Source organism: Salarias fasciatus, chromosome 12 (assembly GCF_902148845.1).
Source record: "Salarias fasciatus chromosome 12, fSalaFa1.1, whole genome shotgun sequence".
NCBI lineage: Eukaryota > Metazoa > Chordata > Actinopteri > Blenniiformes > Blenniidae > Salarias > Salarias fasciatus.
Genome location: NC_043756.1, coordinates 30,036,305 through 30,054,696, shown reverse-complemented (window position 1 = coordinate 30,054,696; position 18,392 = coordinate 30,036,305). Strand labels below are relative to the sequence as shown.

Sequence of the window (18,392 nt, the reverse complement as noted above, 5' to 3'; positions counted from 1 at the left end):
TCTGTTTTTACCTCTGACAGAGAGCTGCTGCTTGACCTGATCCACTTCTGTCTGTTTGCAGTGCTGAAAAGAACCAAGAAGAGTAAGAACGACCTGATCAATGCAGAGGAGGGAGAGGACCACTTCACCGACATCTCGTCTGTTGGTGAGGATCAGAGGATGGGTAGATGGATGGGTAGATGGATGGATGGATGGATGGAAGGTGTGGGTAGATGTGTCCTGAGGTGTTTCGGGGGGCCGGAGGAGGAGGAGGAGGCTGGAAATAGAGCAGGAAATGATGAACTTGCTCGTCTTCCTGTGCCCGTAATGAAATTCTAATGGAGCCATTTTTCTCCGTCTCCTCCGTGTCCAGTCCCCCTTGACACCCGTTCTTAATTTAAGTTACTGAGGGTTTAATATAGTTCAGGCTAAATGTGTGCAGACGGCGGAGACCACTCAGCTGGGCGGGGGGCTTCAGCTTCAGCAGTTACTTTATCGCAGCTCCATGTTCTTCGTCCCCACTGCCCCCCCAGGGTCGCCGTTCGCCCGGGCCAGCGTGAAGAGCAAGAACGAGAGCTCCTCGTACTTGAGGAGGAAGGAAAAGCGGATTCGCTTCACCATCCGCCGCCTGGTGAAGTCTCAGAGCTTCTACTGGACCGTGCTGTGCCTGGTGGGCCTCAACACGCTGTGCGTGGCCATCGTGCACTACGACCAGCCCGACTGGCTCACCTACGCCCTATGTGAGTACCTGAGCACCCGGAGCCAGCACACCTCCGGGGACATCGGTGATGCTGCCATGACACGCTGGTGCAGGGACTTCTTTTGAATTCAGTAAGAAAGAGAACTTCATGTCATTGTTGGCTCGACTCAAAATACATTAAAATGGAGCCAACAAGGGGAAATTTATCTGATGATAACACTCAAGGCATTGCAATCATTATGTTCAAGTTTTAATAATGTTCTCAGCAGCATTTCTTATCAATTCAGTAACAGTTATTTAAAGGTTTTAAATGTGTTTAACCTTTGTTACCAAGAATGATGGGCCAGTGTCCATCAAATATACGTCTGTCTGTTTTTCCAATTCTAGATTCCTTCATCACTACAAAATCACCGCAGACTTGGTTTTAAACAAAAAGTTTGTTTTAATCAAGTATTTGTTTATTTACAAGATTACAAACCATTGTTTTACAGCGAGTTTCATCACAAACAAGTGACAATATGTCAGGCTCAAATTCCACTGCTTGTGTTCAGTGGCGTGGTGCGCAGGCGCAACGGAAAGCCCCCATTCTAGTCAGTTCCTCTCAGCAGCTGAGTTTTACCTGTGCCATGACACGCTACAGCCGCAACGCGGTGCAAATTATATGCGGCGAGTCTTTCCGAGTTTTTCCGTTTGCTGCAGCCAACATGCGATGAAGTAGAGGAAGAACGTTAAATTCTTGTACATCTGAAACACAGTCTCAGGTCCTGCAATCCAGAGAAGTTCTGCCCATCGGCCACATCTGTTCCTCCTCGGGTTTCATTCTGAAGCTCGTTTAACATTTGGTTCAAACACCAGTCCACATATAGGCCCCGTTTCCACTACGTTTCAAGTGAAACGTACAGTGACCTTTTAAATGATGTCCATTTCCACGCACGCGGCAGCTGCCAGTGGAGCAGAGAGGTCGTCACGCTGAATCCTCAGGCAGCGCTTTGCGGGGCCAGATATCCAAAACACGCTGATCAGTGTGTGATTTTTTTTTTTTTTTCACAGAAATATAGCATGGACTTCGTAGTACATCATGTAAAAAGCATTTTTCTCATCCTGGTTAAATTAAAATCGCGGTTGGCGCCTTTAATATGTAGAAATGCATGCTGGGAACTTACTTCACATGGTAACTTTCTTCCCCAGTCACTCGCTGTGTAATGTAATCCACTGCAATGTTGACTCTGTGTGCACCTGCCTCGATCACCCATTATCTCCTCCCATCAACGCACAACAATAATCTCTTTCTCTGCTGTGTTTGCCCAGCAGGCCTGGGTTTCTTTCTCTCTTTTATATCGAAGCCCTGGCGTTTGAGCGTGTTGTGTTTCAGACCTGGCGGAGTTTGTTTTCCTGGGCCTGTTCCTGGCCGAGATGTCCATGAAGATGTACGGCCTCGGGCCGCAGAACTACTTCCACTCCTCCTTCAACTGCTTCGACTTCGGGGTGAGGAGTCGTGCGGGGCGGGGGCAGGATTTGCCCCTCTCACCCCTCCCTGACCCGACCTGGCCTGTTTACCTCTGATCACATCGCCACTCCAGCTCTGTTTACACAGAATTAATGCAAAAGAACCTCCAGAAACACAGAGACGCTCACATTCAGTTTGTTAAATGTTCAGTTCATCATAAGGATTGTTTAATCATACAGAGACAGAAGCATACATTTCTGTACAGACATTAAGATTACAGTTCATTAAGGGCATTTCATCTGTTTGTTTTAGTTTGCTAATAATTTTACATTATGTTACATTTCCCTGATGGATTTCACTGTGTTGTTCAAACTTACTTATTTGATTTACTCATTTTTTATTTATTAGTGATCTTCTACAAATAATTTTTCCTTTTAATAAACACAATCGATATTTAAAAAAATCATCAGCATTTGTTGTAGATTATTTTTTCATTCTTCTTTTCAATTAAAGTACTACTTTGTTATTTAACAGATTTCTTTTTGATTCACAGATTTTATATTTTGATAATTTTTTTTTTTTGCTTTTTTAATATTATTATTTTATTGCATTTAGATGTTTTATTATTTATATTTATTCTTATTATTTAATAGTATAAAACATTTTTATACATTTGTTGTGGATTTATTTCTTTTAATGAGATTTTGTAGTTTTCTAAGTTTGGCTATTTAGAGTGTTTGGGGTTTTATGTTTCAGAGCACAAACATGATTTAAAAAGCGTTGTACTGATGGGAGCATTTCCTTCAGGTGATCATCGGCAGTATCTTCGAGGTGATCTGGGCTGCCATCAAACCCGGAGCCTCATTCGGGATCAGCGTCCTGCGAGCTCTCCGACTGCTGCGCATCTTCAAAGTCACCAAGTGAGCCTCGCGCCACGTCTCTGTTGTCGGCGATAAAGCACACGACGAGGCGGTAAAACTGCAATCTGATGGTGTTGCAGGTACTGGAACTCTCTGAGGAACCTGGTGGTTTCCCTGCTGAACTCCATGAAGTCCATCATCAGTCTCCTTTTCCTGCTCTTCCTCTTCATCGTGGTCTTCGCTCTTCTGGGCATGCAGCTGTTTGGTGGACAGTAAGTCTGTTCACGTCTCATAATTGACTGGGATCTGGTCACTGTTCCAAACAAAATCCTGATTTGAGCCAAAGGTTTCCAAATGATTAGAGTTTTACTGTACAGACGATGCTGAAGTCAGAGAAAAAAATATCTGTTCAGAAGCAGGCAATGAACTGCAAAAAAAAAAAAGAAACGTAAAAAAAAACATGTAAAAAAAACATGTAAAAAAAATACATGCTTGAAACATCGGAAAAACAGAACAGAGAGATGCAGATTATCATCTGGGGGGATGTGAGGGGACAAGGAGCTGCCGAATGCAGCTGGAGGTCCGACAGAGCGTTCACAGCCAAACTGTTTTCTCCCCACAGGTTTAATTTTGAAGACGAAACACCGACGACCAACTTTGACACGTTCCCAGCGGCCATCCTCACTGTCTTCCAGGTAAAGGTCAGCTCCGTCACTGCGGTCTCTGGCTTTGGTTTTTCTGACCCCCCCCCCCCGCCCCTCTCCTCCCCAACAGATCCTGACAGGCGAGGACTGGAACGCCGTCATGTACCATGGCATCAAGTCGCAGGGCGGCGTGCACGGGGGGATGTTCTCCTCCATTTATTTCATTGTCCTCACCCTCTTTGGAAACTGTATCCTGCATCACTGATCCCAATCGATCGGAAGAACCGCCGCCCCCCTAGATATTGATTGTGTGTTTAAGCATTTATCATGAGACTTTTCTTCTTCTTTTTTTTCCCTGATGATAATGATAACCAGACACGCTCCTCAATGTCTTCCTGGCCATCGCTGTGGATAACCTGGCAAATGCACAGGAGCTCACAAAGGTACTGGGTTTTCCTTGTTTTAGTGCAGTTTTCCGTCTGAGGGGAGGAAGCAGCAGCATTTGTTCGATCTCACACAGACCCTCAGTCCTGGAGCCTGTTGACATTGGCAAGATGTGAGGGTGCCTCACCTCGGCTGGCGCGATCACAGTGTCTCTAATAACACCCTCTGATTCTGCTCCAGATAGCTCTAGAAAAGCCATCAAAGTAAACTGAGATCCTCTTGCCTTCTGAGTTAAATTTAAACCCTTGTGACGTGTGATACATTTAGGAAAAATGGAAAACTTCAGTTGCATTTTGGGGCCTGTTGACATGACAACGGTAGTCAGAGACACTGAAAACGCGACTTTGTGAAAATGCTTGGCACACCGGCAGACCAGTCACATCGGCAGAAAAAAGATGATCGCAATGTCACAGGAAGGTCTTGGTGCCTGCGTGAATGTTTACGTTTCACATGCCATTCAGGATGAGGAGGAGCAAGAGGAGGCGATCAATAAGAAGCTGGCGCTTCAGAAGGCCAAGGAGGTAAAGGAGGTCAGCCCCATGTCGGCCGCTAACATTTCCATCACAGCGTAAGTCCCCCTCCTTCCATACTGTACCAACAGTCGGTGTTCCTTTGCTCTGGATGTATTTTTCTGAATATGCTAACGATCAGTTTACACAGGACTTTAAATGTGTTGTTTCTATCAGCTCATGTTAGCTTTATGGAAAAGTAACTAACTAGTAGTAAAGGTAAAGTTAAAACAGTAATGTACCAAGAACAGCCACTGATAGATGAGTTTTCTAGATGCGCTGTCGCTCGATGAATTACTGGAAATAAGCCTCAACTTGGAAAATATTTGTTGCTTTACTGTCACATTCTGGCCTCTTGAAAAGGAAAAGGAAACTAGCAGATGTTAATGGTAATGGTTAAAACAGCTTCGGCTGATGCTAACAGTGAAAAAATTCATGTGTGATAGCGACTAACAAATAAGTGCTTCAGTAATTTGGTTTAATTTTAAACGAGCTGCATTTTGGAGATAATAATTGCTAATGCTAAAGCAAACATCACTGTTAGCAAGCCAGAGAGAGACAGCGACTCGGTGTTTACCGAAGACAAAAGTTCAGGCCCCGTTTTCACCACAATGTTCAAAAAAGCTTTCATTACGTTTTGGAAATCCGTTTACACGACAACATTACTCTGAGCCACAGAAAATGTAAATTTTCATTTGATTAGAAGAACAAACAGCAACACCAGCTGGTGGCCTGGAGTGCTAATTGCATTGTTTTCCGCGTTTCTGCCGTTTGTGTGTGTGAACGTGAAACTTTACCAACGGAAAAACACAAAAATGATGCTTTTTCACTTGACACATCGACTTGTAAACGGAACCTGCAAGTGTTTCCACTTTTTTTTCTCCACCTGTAACTTTATTCTGTCCTTCCGAACGTCGGCTTAGATTTTGCTGGTTTGGTTTTGACCTCAGTGTCTGTCGTGTAAATGTTAATCGTGCCGTATGACTCTGCCGCTACCACAGCAGTCAGAACCTCCTCGATGGTTCGTTACCTTTCTTCTTCAGTTTACAGTCCTTCTGACGTCTGAGCGCAGAAGGCCACGGAGAAGACGGAGAAAATGTCCATTCCCTGTCTGGTTATTTTTCTCTGACTCCGTCCTATTATGATGTCCCCCCCCCTCCCCCACTTTTGTTTTGTGCATGTACAGTTTTCTAACACGCAGTCGAGGTAACGCGCACTCTAGCAGCTCATCCATCTGCAGCGTTAACTCACTGTGAGTTACTACCTCTCTGTTCCGATTGTCCAACCCTCCCATCACCCCTCCTCTTGCAAAATGCCTTCTTCTTTTTTCTCTTTTTTTTTTTTTTTTACTGTGGGACGAGAACGTGGCGGCTCCTCCGCGATTTCACCTCCGGCTACATGTGTGTTTCACTAATTACATTTGTGTGTGTGTGTGTGTGTGTGTGTGTGTGTGTGTGTGTGTGTTTTGTTTTTCTCATGCTCCCCCTGTGAAGTGCCACAGTGGTGTCAGTCAGTGTCGTATCTCAGTATTTGTTCTTTCCAACAGTGTCGTTCAGGTTATTGCAGATCATTGATTCCAGTTTTTAGTGGCTTCTTCAAAATGTTATTAAGTATTTTGCATGAAAATGTACATTTAAGAAGCAATTCTTTGCTTGTTAAATAAACTCTTCCATTACTGTAAGTGTGTCGTATACCTGTAATATTGTAGTGTTAGTATCAGTTGAGCTGACAACCCTGTGTGGGTCAGTTAGCGGGAGGAAGATGCTCTATAATCGAGATGTTTGCTGGAGTTACATCAGTTATTAGGAGCAAGATGTTCAGGTTATCTATCTATAACTTTCTCTTTGTTCCAAACTGAGATAGAAGCGTTCAAAATGACATTAAGAGGAAGCTGGAGCTTCTTTTCTTTTTTCTTTTTTGCATTTTTGTTTAATTTTGCACCTGTGTGGATGTTTCCTACCTGGTGTCAGTACTTTGCTGCTTATTTGCGCCCCCCTCCACCGTGCTTCAGCCTGTAACCTGTTTCAGACCCTTTGCAGCTCCTTCTCTCCGCTACGTTTGTTTCAATGTGGCTCCCTCTATGTGTTCGTAGGAGTTATGTCTGCACCCCTGTTCATCACTACCTGAGGTAAACACTGCCTGCTGGACAGACGGTCCATTAACGCCGACCATATGATCATCTTGTCATTCTTTACATGCCTGAGAGCAAGAGCCCAAATTCCAAACCGGGGCCTTCCCGGTGTATTCCCCTGTCATCACCAGCACACCACGTTCGAGGCTCATTCAAGGCTCATTTATGCTCCGCGTACGCACCAAAATGACTGCACCTGTTTCAACCAGAGTTCCTGTTACTGCTCTTGTAAAGTACACCCTTTAGGTTGGCATGGACATTACTCTGTATCTCTAATGTCTCTGTATCTCGGAGTCAACCTGACAATAGCCTCTGTGATAACAGAACACAAATTTGGGTTGGTCACAACAAACATGGCGAAGGTTGAAGAGACTGTCATCATGAAGCCTTTTGAAAATGCATTTCTCTGATAATAGCATATTTCCTATAATTTGTTTTTTTTTTTCCTCTCTGGTAATCTGATTTACAGAAGGAAGTGTCTTTTAAGCGGTTGTTTTTGTGCTGCTCAATGTTTCAGGTTTGCCATCAATTCTCTAAAGTTTAGCCACTTTTACTTCACCATCATCTGCATACGTGGAGACACATGTCTTACATATCAAAAAAACTCGAGCATAAATGAGCCTTTACCAGTCTAACAGTCCCATGCGGTCCTTAGGCCTAATGCAGTGTGTTGTGCTTTCTAGAATGTGCAATCAAAGAATGCTCCTGCAGGACAAACACAGACCGAAGCTGTATGTCTGCAGCCCAGCTTGCAGTTATCGACTGTTAAACAATAGAAAGGAAGAGCACAGATTCCCAGTCACAAACTGTGACAAGTGCATGCATTCAACCATCTCAAAATGCTTTATTATGCAGACACATGAACACACCCCCTCAAAGGAAAAAAAAAAAAAAAAGAAACCAAGCATGGTAGTCATGCTTGACCTTCTGTTGAGGCATTTCCATAGACGAGCTCTCTCCACAGTCTGATGAATAGAAGCATCGTCTGCTGTGTGAGAAGCTCCATTGCACTGTGGTCATACTGTAAATCATTCAGCATGTAGGGACTATGTGTGTCATCATGAGATGTAAAACAAGATATATTGCTGGTTTTATGTGCCATGGAGTGTAAAGTACATACATATTAAATGTGCCATAAAGGAAACCATGCCTGTCCGTGTATCCGTCGGAGATGCTTGAACCCTTTTGTGGCTGTAATAAACTGTTGTGTCCAAACTGTGTTGCTGATAATAAAGCTGGAGCTTCAGGAGATAGTTCCCGCAGAGTTTTATGCTGCCTTCTGAACTGTCAGCGCTCCAGTGGTTGTGATTTGTTTGGTTTTTCTTTCTGTGCGCAGCAAAGAGGAGCAGAAGCCGGTGAAGACGATGTCGGTGTGGGAGCAGAGGGCCAACCAGATGAGGAGGCATAACCGGGCCAGCTGCGAGGCGCTCTACAGCGAACTGGACCCCGAAGAGCGCCTCCGCCTGTCCTCCGCCCTCCATATCCGGCCCGACATGAAGACCCACCTGGACCGCCCGCTGGTCGTGGAGCCTCGAGACGGTGCTCTGATAGGCGGCCCCCACCACCACCACCACCACCACCACCACCACCACCACACGCCCTGCGCACCGGAGGAGGCTGAGACCGCTGCCGACCCTCCTCCACCGCCTCCCCCGCTCGACACGGCCCCTCACCAGCCCCGCCGCCACCACCGCCACCGAGACAGGGACCGCGCCAGGACCAGAGACGAAACCAACGACAATGGCGACGCCACCAAAGAGGGGCGGCACCACGTCCACCACAGCCACTCCAAAGACCACGACGGCAGCCGCTGCAAAGAAGGGAAGAGCGAACGGTCCCGCAGCCGCGAGGCAGGCAAGAAGCACCACCACCAGAGCTCGGGGGAGGACGGCGGAGGCGGCACCGGCGAGAGACAGCACCGGCATCATCATTCGCACCGCCAGTCCCGAGGGGGCAATGGGACAGTGAATAGCGGGGGGAGGGGGGAGCGGCAGTCCCGTCATAAAGATGGCCGTTCGTCCAACAGAGATGGGGAGAGGAACTCCAGGGGGGACAGCGGCGGGAACGGGGAGAGGAGGACGCATCGGACTCATGGATCCAGGGGTCAGTCCACGGCGGAGGGGGAGGAGTCCAACGATAGAGAGAAGAGCCACAGTTACAGGTAAATTTAACTGACTGAGCATGGTACTGCATGAGGAACTGTGGAACTGTGTGCAATTTTTTTCCCAACATCTCTGGAAATCATTTTTGAACATTGTAGCTTAAACACAAAACGTTTCCGAAACAAACATGCAGTTGATGGCGATCATGTAAATGTGGCCTGAGATCCCACTGCACATTCTTCTTCCTTTCCCATTCTCACACCCCGATTCCCCTCCCCCGGCCAGCCGTGACTTCAGTTACAGTTCAGCTGACTTGACTCTCTACAGACTTGATGCAGATTGTCTTGAAATGATGTTCGTCAGTGTCGTGATTTTCGGTTCGTAGTCGGAGTTGTCGAGTTGTTGAGGCGTTCAGTGTGTGATGCGTCTCTTGATGCAGGGTGGGTGACTCAGAGGGGGAGTCCCTGGCTATCTCCCCCGAGCAGGGCTCCAGGAGGATGAACTGGCCCACAGACCAGCCAGAGGACTCTGACAACCAGAGGAACGTCGGACGAACCTCGCAGTCCTCCATCCACATCCCTCCTGTCACCATCACCTCCCCACCCGGAGAGACCACCCTGATCCAGAGTGAGTCATGACACCCCCCCCCCCCCCCCCCCCCCCACACACACACACACACACACACACACACACTGAGGGTTTCCTTTTCACAGTTTGATACAGTCATGATTTTATTCACCCCCGAATCAAACATCTGACTCTCACTTGTTAATAATATTAGTTTATGCTCCTCAGAGGCTGAAGCTCTGTTGGAAGGAGATTTGTGGCCCAGCAGTAAGTTTAAGACACTTTTACTTTTCATGAGGGACGTCTTAATACCATGGGATGTCTTTTTTTTCTGATCTTGCTTCACTGAATTGCTGTTTTAATACTGTAAAGAGAAGATAAGGAGCAGAGCAGAAAGGGAACAGAAATGAGGATTAAAAACAAAGAAATGGATAAATGAATGTCAGCAGTTCACCTACTCAGGCAGACTGATTCAATTATTTGATAACCGTTTCACTTTTAAGTCAACAAAGTTATTTTTTGTGTATTGTAAACATTTTTAATCCACTTTGTGTGACTGTTTATTGGTATTCTTCTTCTTCAGGGTTGAGTTGACGGGAATGACTCATGTTTCTCTGCTCTCCAGTCATCCCACTTCATTAGCCCTGATTACTCAGCACTATCATCCCAGAGAGCCGTAGTCGATCTCTTATTTGATCTTTTTCTGTGAGAAGCGACAAAATTAAATCTGACTCAGAGTAACGTTCATTAACGTTAATGTTAATGCATTCATTAATGCAGCTGATTATTTATTTGTAGTATTCATGATGTTTTAGTCCTGGAGAAAAAAAACAGATTTTGGTTGCATTAATGGAATAATTGGAGAAGTGACCAGAAGGCTGAAGGAAGACTTTGACTTAATGCTACCTTTTACGACACATGATGTGTTATTTCTGTAGCTGAATATAAATACTACTTGTTACATGTGTGACGACATTTGGCTTTTTGTCAAGCTGCTGATGTACAATTAAAAACACAATAGAACTTAAATACAAATCAGAAACTAACTGAATAAATGACTTAATAGCTAAAACAGATAAAGACTGTCATATTATACATGTATTAACATACAGACTGACCCACCTTTAGGAATGAATAGCTGGAGTTACATAATGCTAACGTTTGACCAAGTCTTGTTATTTATTGGTTACCTTCAACAATTAGCTACCAGGATTATTCATGTGAGGTTTACTATTCACATTCCAACCAATAAATCGCTGAGCCACATTGTCTTTTCACGCCACCAGTTCATTTCTCATGTCAGACGTGATCTGAGCTCACAGTGGTCTGATCGTCTGTATTCCCAGTGAACAGCATGGACTGTGAGACGATGCCCATGACTGAGAAGACCCTGGAGGACCTGGCTCAGATTGGACCCAAACCCATCCTGCCTTACAGCTCTATGTTCATCTTCGGACAGGCCAACCCGTGAGTCTCCTCGAACTCACCGAGTCAGAAACACTGTAGTGTTTCATTAAAACATGCTTACTGTTAGAAACATCACAATGAGGAGAAAAGTTGATCTTTCTGCTTTACATTTTATATTTTTCAGTGTAATTTTCATAACTTTTAGTTTTTTCTCAGTAATGGAGGTTTTTCTGCTGCAGCATTGTAGCTTTCTGTTGTCACACAGTGAAATCTTGTGGTCCAACATGGTATCCACCAGAGCATTTTGGTATTTAAAGGTGCTGCAGGCAGGATTTTGCTAGTCAGTGCTAGGTTTTCTGTGTTTTCTTTGGATTCACCCCCGCGGTCCGGCTCCGGTCCGGTTCCGGAGCTTCTGCGGAGCTCCGGTCTCTTTCCGCAAAGATCCTATTTTTCCGCATGCCGGAGCCCTACCGCGTCAATTCAGACGGAAGCAAGTCGCGTGCCCGGAAGGAAACGCGATACGTGTTCCAAAATAAGTCACTTCAAAATAAAATCTGTCGTGTTTTTGCCTTAATATTCTATTTTTTTCCTTCTTCTGGTAGAATACAGAACAAACAACGTGATGTAGTCATTATACGCTTTAGAAGAATGAACGGTGTTGTGGAATTTTTGGTGAATCAGAGCCAAAGATGACGAGTCAAGGTGTTGACGCTGCACAAGGAGGATTTATTGAGGATTGCAGAGGAAGCACACACAAATCAGCTGATTGAGAGCAAGGCTGTTGCTCCGGGGAGAATCCAGCCCGACTCTCGCATGACTTCCGGCCATGCCATCTCATATAGCTAGATCTCACGAGACTAGCAGACGCTGTTTCCAAGTGACTTCAGACAAAACAGAGCGGCCTTCACACTGTGTTCCTGAGAACTTTGAAAACAAAGCATTATTCCACATCAATCCCTCCTGTTGTTAAATTTCAATTTAAACAAAACCAGACACAAAATAAATTCGAATTTTAACAATAATCTAACTCACTATCGGAAACAGTAAAGCCAGACAAAGTAAAACCACTTTTCATTTGTGTCACACGTCAATATTAATGTTTCCCATAAACATCAATAAGATCAGTTCCTCCAAGTGCATTGTCATTTTTATTTTATATGTCCTAAGTTACCTATGTTTCAACGACCATTTCCAACTGATCCACTGTCACAAAAACACCAAGCAGCACTCAGTCATGGATGCACAATTTAAACAAACCAGCATACCATGGGACAGTGACAGCTGCAAATACCTTCATGCCAAACATTCCAATATCTTGGTCCTGCCGACCATCCCGACCGGTGTGAACTTATCGAATAGTTGCTGAAAACTTTCAACGGGATCAGACCACGCCGTGCTGTTCTACTTCCTGTCTCTTCTTTTCCTATGTTTAACACTTTGGTGTTTACCAAACGTTTAGCACAAACAATAACTGCACACAAAACAGCAACACAAACAGCAACACATGTCCTCTACAAACCTAAACAACCTCCCAGCATCATGACTTTCTTCTCTATTTACCCCCTTTTCTTTTAACGTGAAAGAGAGAGTCAGAGTCGTGAGGTGTGACCTGCAGAATCACACTCACCCAGTTTTCAAAAAGTTTCACCAGTAGAAACTTCCACACGCGACGCCACCCACAGTTGCAACAGTACAGGTCAGCCCGTTAGGGAAATCATCAACCCTTCTGTTACATGCACCAGGCCCGCCCTGGTGAAGAGGCTATATTAAGATACCCCCCAAGCTCTGCGGTGCGTCAATCTCAGATCGGATCCAATCCGAGTGAAAACAAAGTCGCTTCAGGGACTCAGCCCTTCCACGCCAGTGGCCCCCAGGGCCGTCCAGACTCCAAGTCTAGAAACTCTTCCTAAGCTCTCTCAGCCACAGTTCCAAGTTAGAATTAAATTATTATTACAACCCAATTGTTACTAATCATTAGCAATTGATTGAGAAGAATCAATCAAAAAATTTAGGGACATCTTTGGCTCTTTATGTTTAGAAATTTGCTTTTACAATTCCAATCAACTATGAAATAGTTCTTTTATCTAGTCAAACATCCCCACAGGTAAGGCATTACTTCCTGAGTTAAATATTTAACAGAGGAAACATTTGCACTCACCTCGTTTATGTTGTATTTAGATCCCGGACGAGCCCCCAAACTGTTGTGGAATTTTTGGTGAATCAGAGCCAAAGATGACGAGTCAAGGTGTTGACGCTGCACAAGGAGGATTTATTGAGGATTGCAGAGGAAGCACACACAAATCAGCTGATTGAGAGCAAGGCTGTTGCTCCGGGGAGAATCCAGCCCGACTCTCGCATGACTTCCGGCCATGCCATCTCATATAGCTAGATCTCACGAGACTAGCAGACGCTGTTTCCAAGTGACTTCAGACAAAACAGAGCGGCCTTCACACTGTGTTCCTGAGAACTTTGAAAACAAAGCATTATTCCACATCAAACGGTTTTGCATTTCGTCACTGCTGAAAAGCCAAATGACACCAAAATGGCTCAAAACAGCTCTGTGACCGGAGCAGCTCCGTGTTGCCAGATTGGGCGGGCTTGTTCCAAATCAAGCGTCTTTTTTGAACACGTTGGACAGGTTGATGAAATGATTCTGTGTTTATGACGTGTTTTTTATCATACAAATACGGTTTTAACGTGCATTTTCATCCAAGACGGCGGTTTGGGTGATTTCTATTGAGTAAAACGGGTTTCAAATTGTCTACGGGGGATAACGACAGATCTGTGTTTGTACTTAAAGGTGCTGTAGGCAGGATTTTGCTAGTCAGTGCTAATTTTTCTGTGTTTTCTTTGGATTAAATGTTAGAGTATCCATTGATAATCCTTTAGGAGTGTAGCATAACTGCACTACCGCGAGGGCGCAGCGTTTCCATCTGTCTCTGTTCTGAGCTGAAAAGGAATCTCCACAGCTCCAGGTATCTTTGACCAATCAGAAGAGCCCCTGAGGCTCTAACCGTGATTGGTTGATCGGCGTTCGTCGCACGTTCTTGTGGGAGGGGCTTAACTTGCGTAGGGGCGCGATGTCAGAGAAAACAAGACAGGATTGGCTGTGCTGGGTTTCAAATCGCCATCATAGATGGGTCAAATCGCCATTTTGCTTAGGTAACCCAAAGCAAGATGGCGGAGATGCCGAATCCTGCCTACAGCACCTTTAAGTCAATTCTTAATATAAGAGCAAAACAGAAAAAACAGTGTCATTCATTTTCTGGAAAATACTGTTATCTAGAAATCATTTATTTTGCCAGTAATCTGCGGTTTTTGAGATGCATCAGAAGACTGAGTTGATAAATTAACAGTTTCCCATCAAAATATAAAATCTTCATCTTTATAAGGTTTGCATGGCAAACCAAACAACCAAAATGGTATTTGGCTTGTGCTCTGTGAACTTGAGAGTCGGTGTGAGGAGCAGCTGGTCAGGTGTTGGTAGCTTAGAGTGTTCTGGTCCTCTGCCGCTCTCCGTCCTCCCCCAGGGTCAGGCGGCTGTGTCACTACATCGTGACTCTGCGCTACTTCGAGATGTCCATCCTGGTGGTCATCGCCATGAGCAGCATCGCTCTGGCAGCGGAGGACCCCGTGTGGACCAACGCCCCCCGAAACAACGTGAGACACTTACACTGTGCCAACACACACCCAGGATGGTTTTGTATTTAAAGGTGGTAAAATTTCAGTAAATGTGTTCTGATAATCCGATATGGTTCATGTGAGACCGTTAGTTTGAAAGGTTCTTCATGATAAATTTCTTACACTCTTACGCAGACCATTTCTTCTTTTTCCTGTGTCTTCACTGAGCGGCTGTCTCACTGTTTTTCCTGCAGGTACTCAAATATCTGGACTACGCCTTCACCGGAGTCTTCACCTTTGAAATGGTCATCAAGGTGAGCTGCCATAAATGCCTGATGTGTTGTGACTCGTGGTAATTTACCGAACGTTCCACTCCCATTTACTCGGGGGCAGTAAAGAGTTATTATGACAACAGGTTAGTTTTATAAATAAGGAAAAGGTAATAAGTATAATCACATAACAGATCCATTATTTATTCTGCACAAATTGTCTAATAATCAAGTCCACTGTGTTTCAGATGGTGGACCTGGGCCTGCTGCTTCATCCAGGTTCGTACTTCAGAGACCTGTGGAACATTCTGGACTTCATAGTGGTCAGTGGAGCGCTGGTGGCATTTGCATTTTCGTAAGTTCCATTTCTCCTGTCATCTTTTTTCAGATTGTTTGTTTTATCCTCCGTTTCGCCTGGCGTTGTCAAGTCCTTCCTTGTTTCCTTTGATTATATAAATCATCTCTGAAGCCATTTGAAACTGATGAAAGGTCTTTATAGACCAGGTTTGGTGGTAGAAGCAGGTTGTTGAACACTATTAAACTGAGAACACCTTGAGTGGGTTTTAGCTGTTGCTGGATTTGCTGAGTCAGCGTAATGTTGTCTCTGTTTGGACCTGGTGGCTGTGTGTGTGTGTGTGTGTGTGTGTGTGTGTGTGTGTGTGTGTGTGTGCGTGCGTGCGTGCGTGCGTGCGTGCGTGCGTGCGTGCGTGCGTGCGTGTGTGTTTGTTTGTGCAGTTTCATTGATTCGATCTTCTCCCTGTTTCTGTCCCGGGTTCGTTTTGAAGGAGCTTCATGGGGTAATGCCTCCTCTCCCTCTCAGCCTGCCTGTCTGTGTCATCAACATCGTGTGTGTGTGTGTGTGTGTGTGTGTGTGTGTGTGTGTGTGTGTGTGTGTGTGTGTGTGTGTGTGTGTGTGGAGTACATTCCTTGTCTCCATCTCAGCTGGTGACCCTCATGTCGGCCGGCTGGAGGTCCGCCCTCTGCTGCCGAGGGCCATGCCACCTGAGTGTTCATCACCCACCACCCCCCACCACACACACACACACACACACACACACACACACAGACACACACACACACACACACAGCCGCACATCGAGAGCGGGGCATTTTGGGGGTGGGCAGTGGGACTCATCTCCATCAGCACTTCCTGCTCGGCTGGAATGCTCCGTCTTCCTCCATCTGTCACACACTCACTGTTTGAACCCATCAGATCGGTGTGAGAGGGCGTTGGGTCTCAGCATGCAGTGCACACACACACACGAACCACCTGTAACGCACAGACACACACTGTTTCCCTGTCTCACACACGCACACACACTCTGCTGTTGTCGTGATACAAAGGTCTGTTTTATCTTGTTTGTGTGAAGCATCCATAAATGTGCTGTACCTTGTTTTACCACTGTTTTCCCCCAAGTAGATCGCAACAAGGTGTGACCAGGTGGGAACCCCCCCCCCCCCAGATGACATCTCAAACACTCCCCATCCACGTACAACACCCCTCCCACCTCCATAACCGCCCCTCCGTCAGCCTCCATGTAGCAGGAATCATGTTGGAGTGAATTTAATGCTGAAGTTTGTCTGAGAGCTTTCAAATGAAACCACAAATCGCCCAATATCCCCGTGGTCTGTCGCCACATCCTCCTTTTTAAAGGCTGTAAACATTCAGAGCAAATGAAAACATCCTAAAGGAAGGAAGAGAAACGGTTATTAGTTCACCTGCATGAGTTTTTCTGACAGAGAAGTCCAGAAAGATGTTTTTAGGTAACAAGTTCACATTAATCATGAGGCTTTTTGGAAGAAGTTAAAGTTAAAGCAGATCAGAGGCAGCAGTTATCTCAGTATTTTTTCTCAATTACTCTACTTAAATGTGATTCTTTCTTTCTTTCCGTGATGGACTGAAATATTTTTAAATTGGAGAATGTAACTTTGTTCTGATGGAATCTCCTCTGACTTTTTTTATGAAATGAATTTTACTTTATTTCTTTTAATTTTGTTGAGTCAAATATAACCTAAATCTACTGATTTTGGGGAAACAACAACACACTGAAATATCAGGTTTTATACAGAAATATCTTTAAATGCAAGATTTGTAAAAAGTAATAAAGATAATGACGATGATGTGTGCTTCATGTATTTTTAGTATATGTTATTTGCAAGAGAAAAAAAACTAATATCACCCAAAAAAGGAGAAAAGTCTGAACTTTTGCCACCTCTGATCATAGCAGGCTAAAAGGTCTTTTGACTCGTAAAAGATCTAAACCTTTAAATAATTCTGCAGGCTAAATGCAGAGGTTCGTCCAGGACAAAGCGTGAGAGCGACAGCAGAGGGACTGGAGGTAAAATCAGAGTTTCCAGGGTTCAGCCGGTCTCCGTCTCGGCCCCTCATCCTCCCTGTAGTTCAACAATCACACACCCCCACCTCGTCTCGCAGGTTTTCTCACTTTCTCGCCCCTCTAATGAGTCCGACCCACCTCCACGCTGCTTCCCGGTGGTGAGGGTTTCCTTTGGAAGCTCTCAGAATGAAAAAAATAAATTCATTAGCTTGCATCATAACTGTCTGAAGGATACAAATGCTAGCATGCTGGACCGATGTGCATCAGAGCATGGAAGCTATTGCATGTGTGAAAAAAGAGTTACTTCATTATTTCCTGCTGGTTAATAGGACGGGAAGTTTAAAGCTCGTGAAGCCTTTCAAACTGCTGAGTGGTGCTGCGTAATTACAGTATGTTCTGAACGTTCAGATCCTGACATGAATCCGACCCTCGAACAGGATCAGAGGATCAGCAGCCGTCAGGATTCGGTTTGGTTCTCTGGTTTCCTGTTCCTGTTGTTTTAGAAAGGTTTTTTAGCTGTTGTTGTTTTGGGCAGACAAACTGCAGGTGGGAAACTTTAAAGACCAGCTCAGAGCGATGCATCTCATTTAGAGGAGCTCCGAGGCGCCAAACTGAACTCAGATGGTCGAGTGACGACTTCCAAGTGTGATTATACAAGATGTTTTATGAGTTAATCTCAAATGAAGCGTAAAGGTGTTACAAAATCCCATCTTAGTGCTTTGGTGAGATGTAAACCATTAAAAAAGCATAAAGGGAAAACAGTAACCGTTACCTGATCGGCAGCGTTTTTCACTGCATTAGTATTAATTTTTACATCTTTTTCCAACATTTTCGAGTTTTCGAGTTTTTCTTCTATAATACATACAGTAAACAGTCCCGAGACATGAAATATGACTGTGCATTCAGCCGTTCCCTGATCCATTTTTGTATTTTCTCAAGAATCTCATGGCGAGTCTTTAAACTGGGCGATAGCGAGACGTGACCTTTGACATTCTCTGTCTGTTCGTCCATGTGAATACGTTTCTTATCGTCGTCTTCACGGCGGCTCGAGGAGCTTATTCGGCACAGGCCCATCTGGGGTTCTGGGTTCTCACCACATGATCGCTTCTAACCCACTTTAAAGGACTTTAGATGTGTCGGAGGATTTTTGGCTTGAGGGTTTGAAGTAGTGGCATTTTTTTAGCATCCTACTGTGTCTCACTTGAGTTTCTGTCTCCTCTAAATCTGAGCTTTCAACAGAACAAAACTCAGAGGTTGTGGAGAGTCTGTAGTACATGTTTTAATTTGAATTTTAATTTGAGATGATTTCTGTCAACACCGCAAGTCAGAAGATTTTTATACCAACATATGACCTTAGAATATCTTTCTCTTTTCTT

At 44.8% G+C, this 18,392-nt stretch overlaps 1 protein-coding gene across 2 annotated transcripts in view; it reads left to right on the top strand.

The window, feature by feature from the left end:
• Nucleotides 1-18,392, top strand: part of cacna1ba (calcium channel, voltage-dependent, N type, alpha 1B subunit, a) — a 99,065-nt gene that overhangs the window by 54,577 nt on the left and 26,096 nt on the right. For both annotated transcript variants that reach the window (XM_030105731.1, XM_030105730.1), the window contains exons 10-28: nt 62-145; nt 513-719; nt 2,052-2,164; nt 2,934-3,046; nt 3,127-3,258; nt 3,609-3,681; nt 3,761-3,878; nt 4,006-4,073; nt 4,536-4,642; nt 5,770-5,835; nt 6,676-6,711; nt 8,051-8,875; nt 9,256-9,443; nt 10,730-10,850; nt 14,321-14,450; nt 14,666-14,725; nt 14,929-15,035; nt 15,466-15,477; nt 16,101-16,121. In XM_030105731.1, the coding sequence (XP_029961591.1) occupies nt 62-145; nt 513-719; nt 2,052-2,164; nt 2,934-3,046; nt 3,127-3,258; nt 3,609-3,681; nt 3,761-3,878; nt 4,006-4,073; nt 4,536-4,642; nt 5,770-5,835; nt 6,676-6,711; nt 8,051-8,875; nt 9,256-9,443; nt 10,730-10,850; nt 14,321-14,450; nt 14,666-14,725; nt 14,929-15,035; nt 15,466-15,477; nt 16,101-16,121 (2,581 nt within the window). The remainder of the gene's footprint in view (nt 1-61; nt 146-512; nt 720-2,051; nt 2,165-2,933; nt 3,047-3,126; nt 3,259-3,608; nt 3,682-3,760; nt 3,879-4,005; nt 4,074-4,535; nt 4,643-5,769; nt 5,836-6,675; nt 6,712-8,050; nt 8,876-9,255; nt 9,444-10,729; nt 10,851-14,320; nt 14,451-14,665; nt 14,726-14,928; nt 15,036-15,465; nt 15,478-16,100; nt 16,122-18,392) is intronic.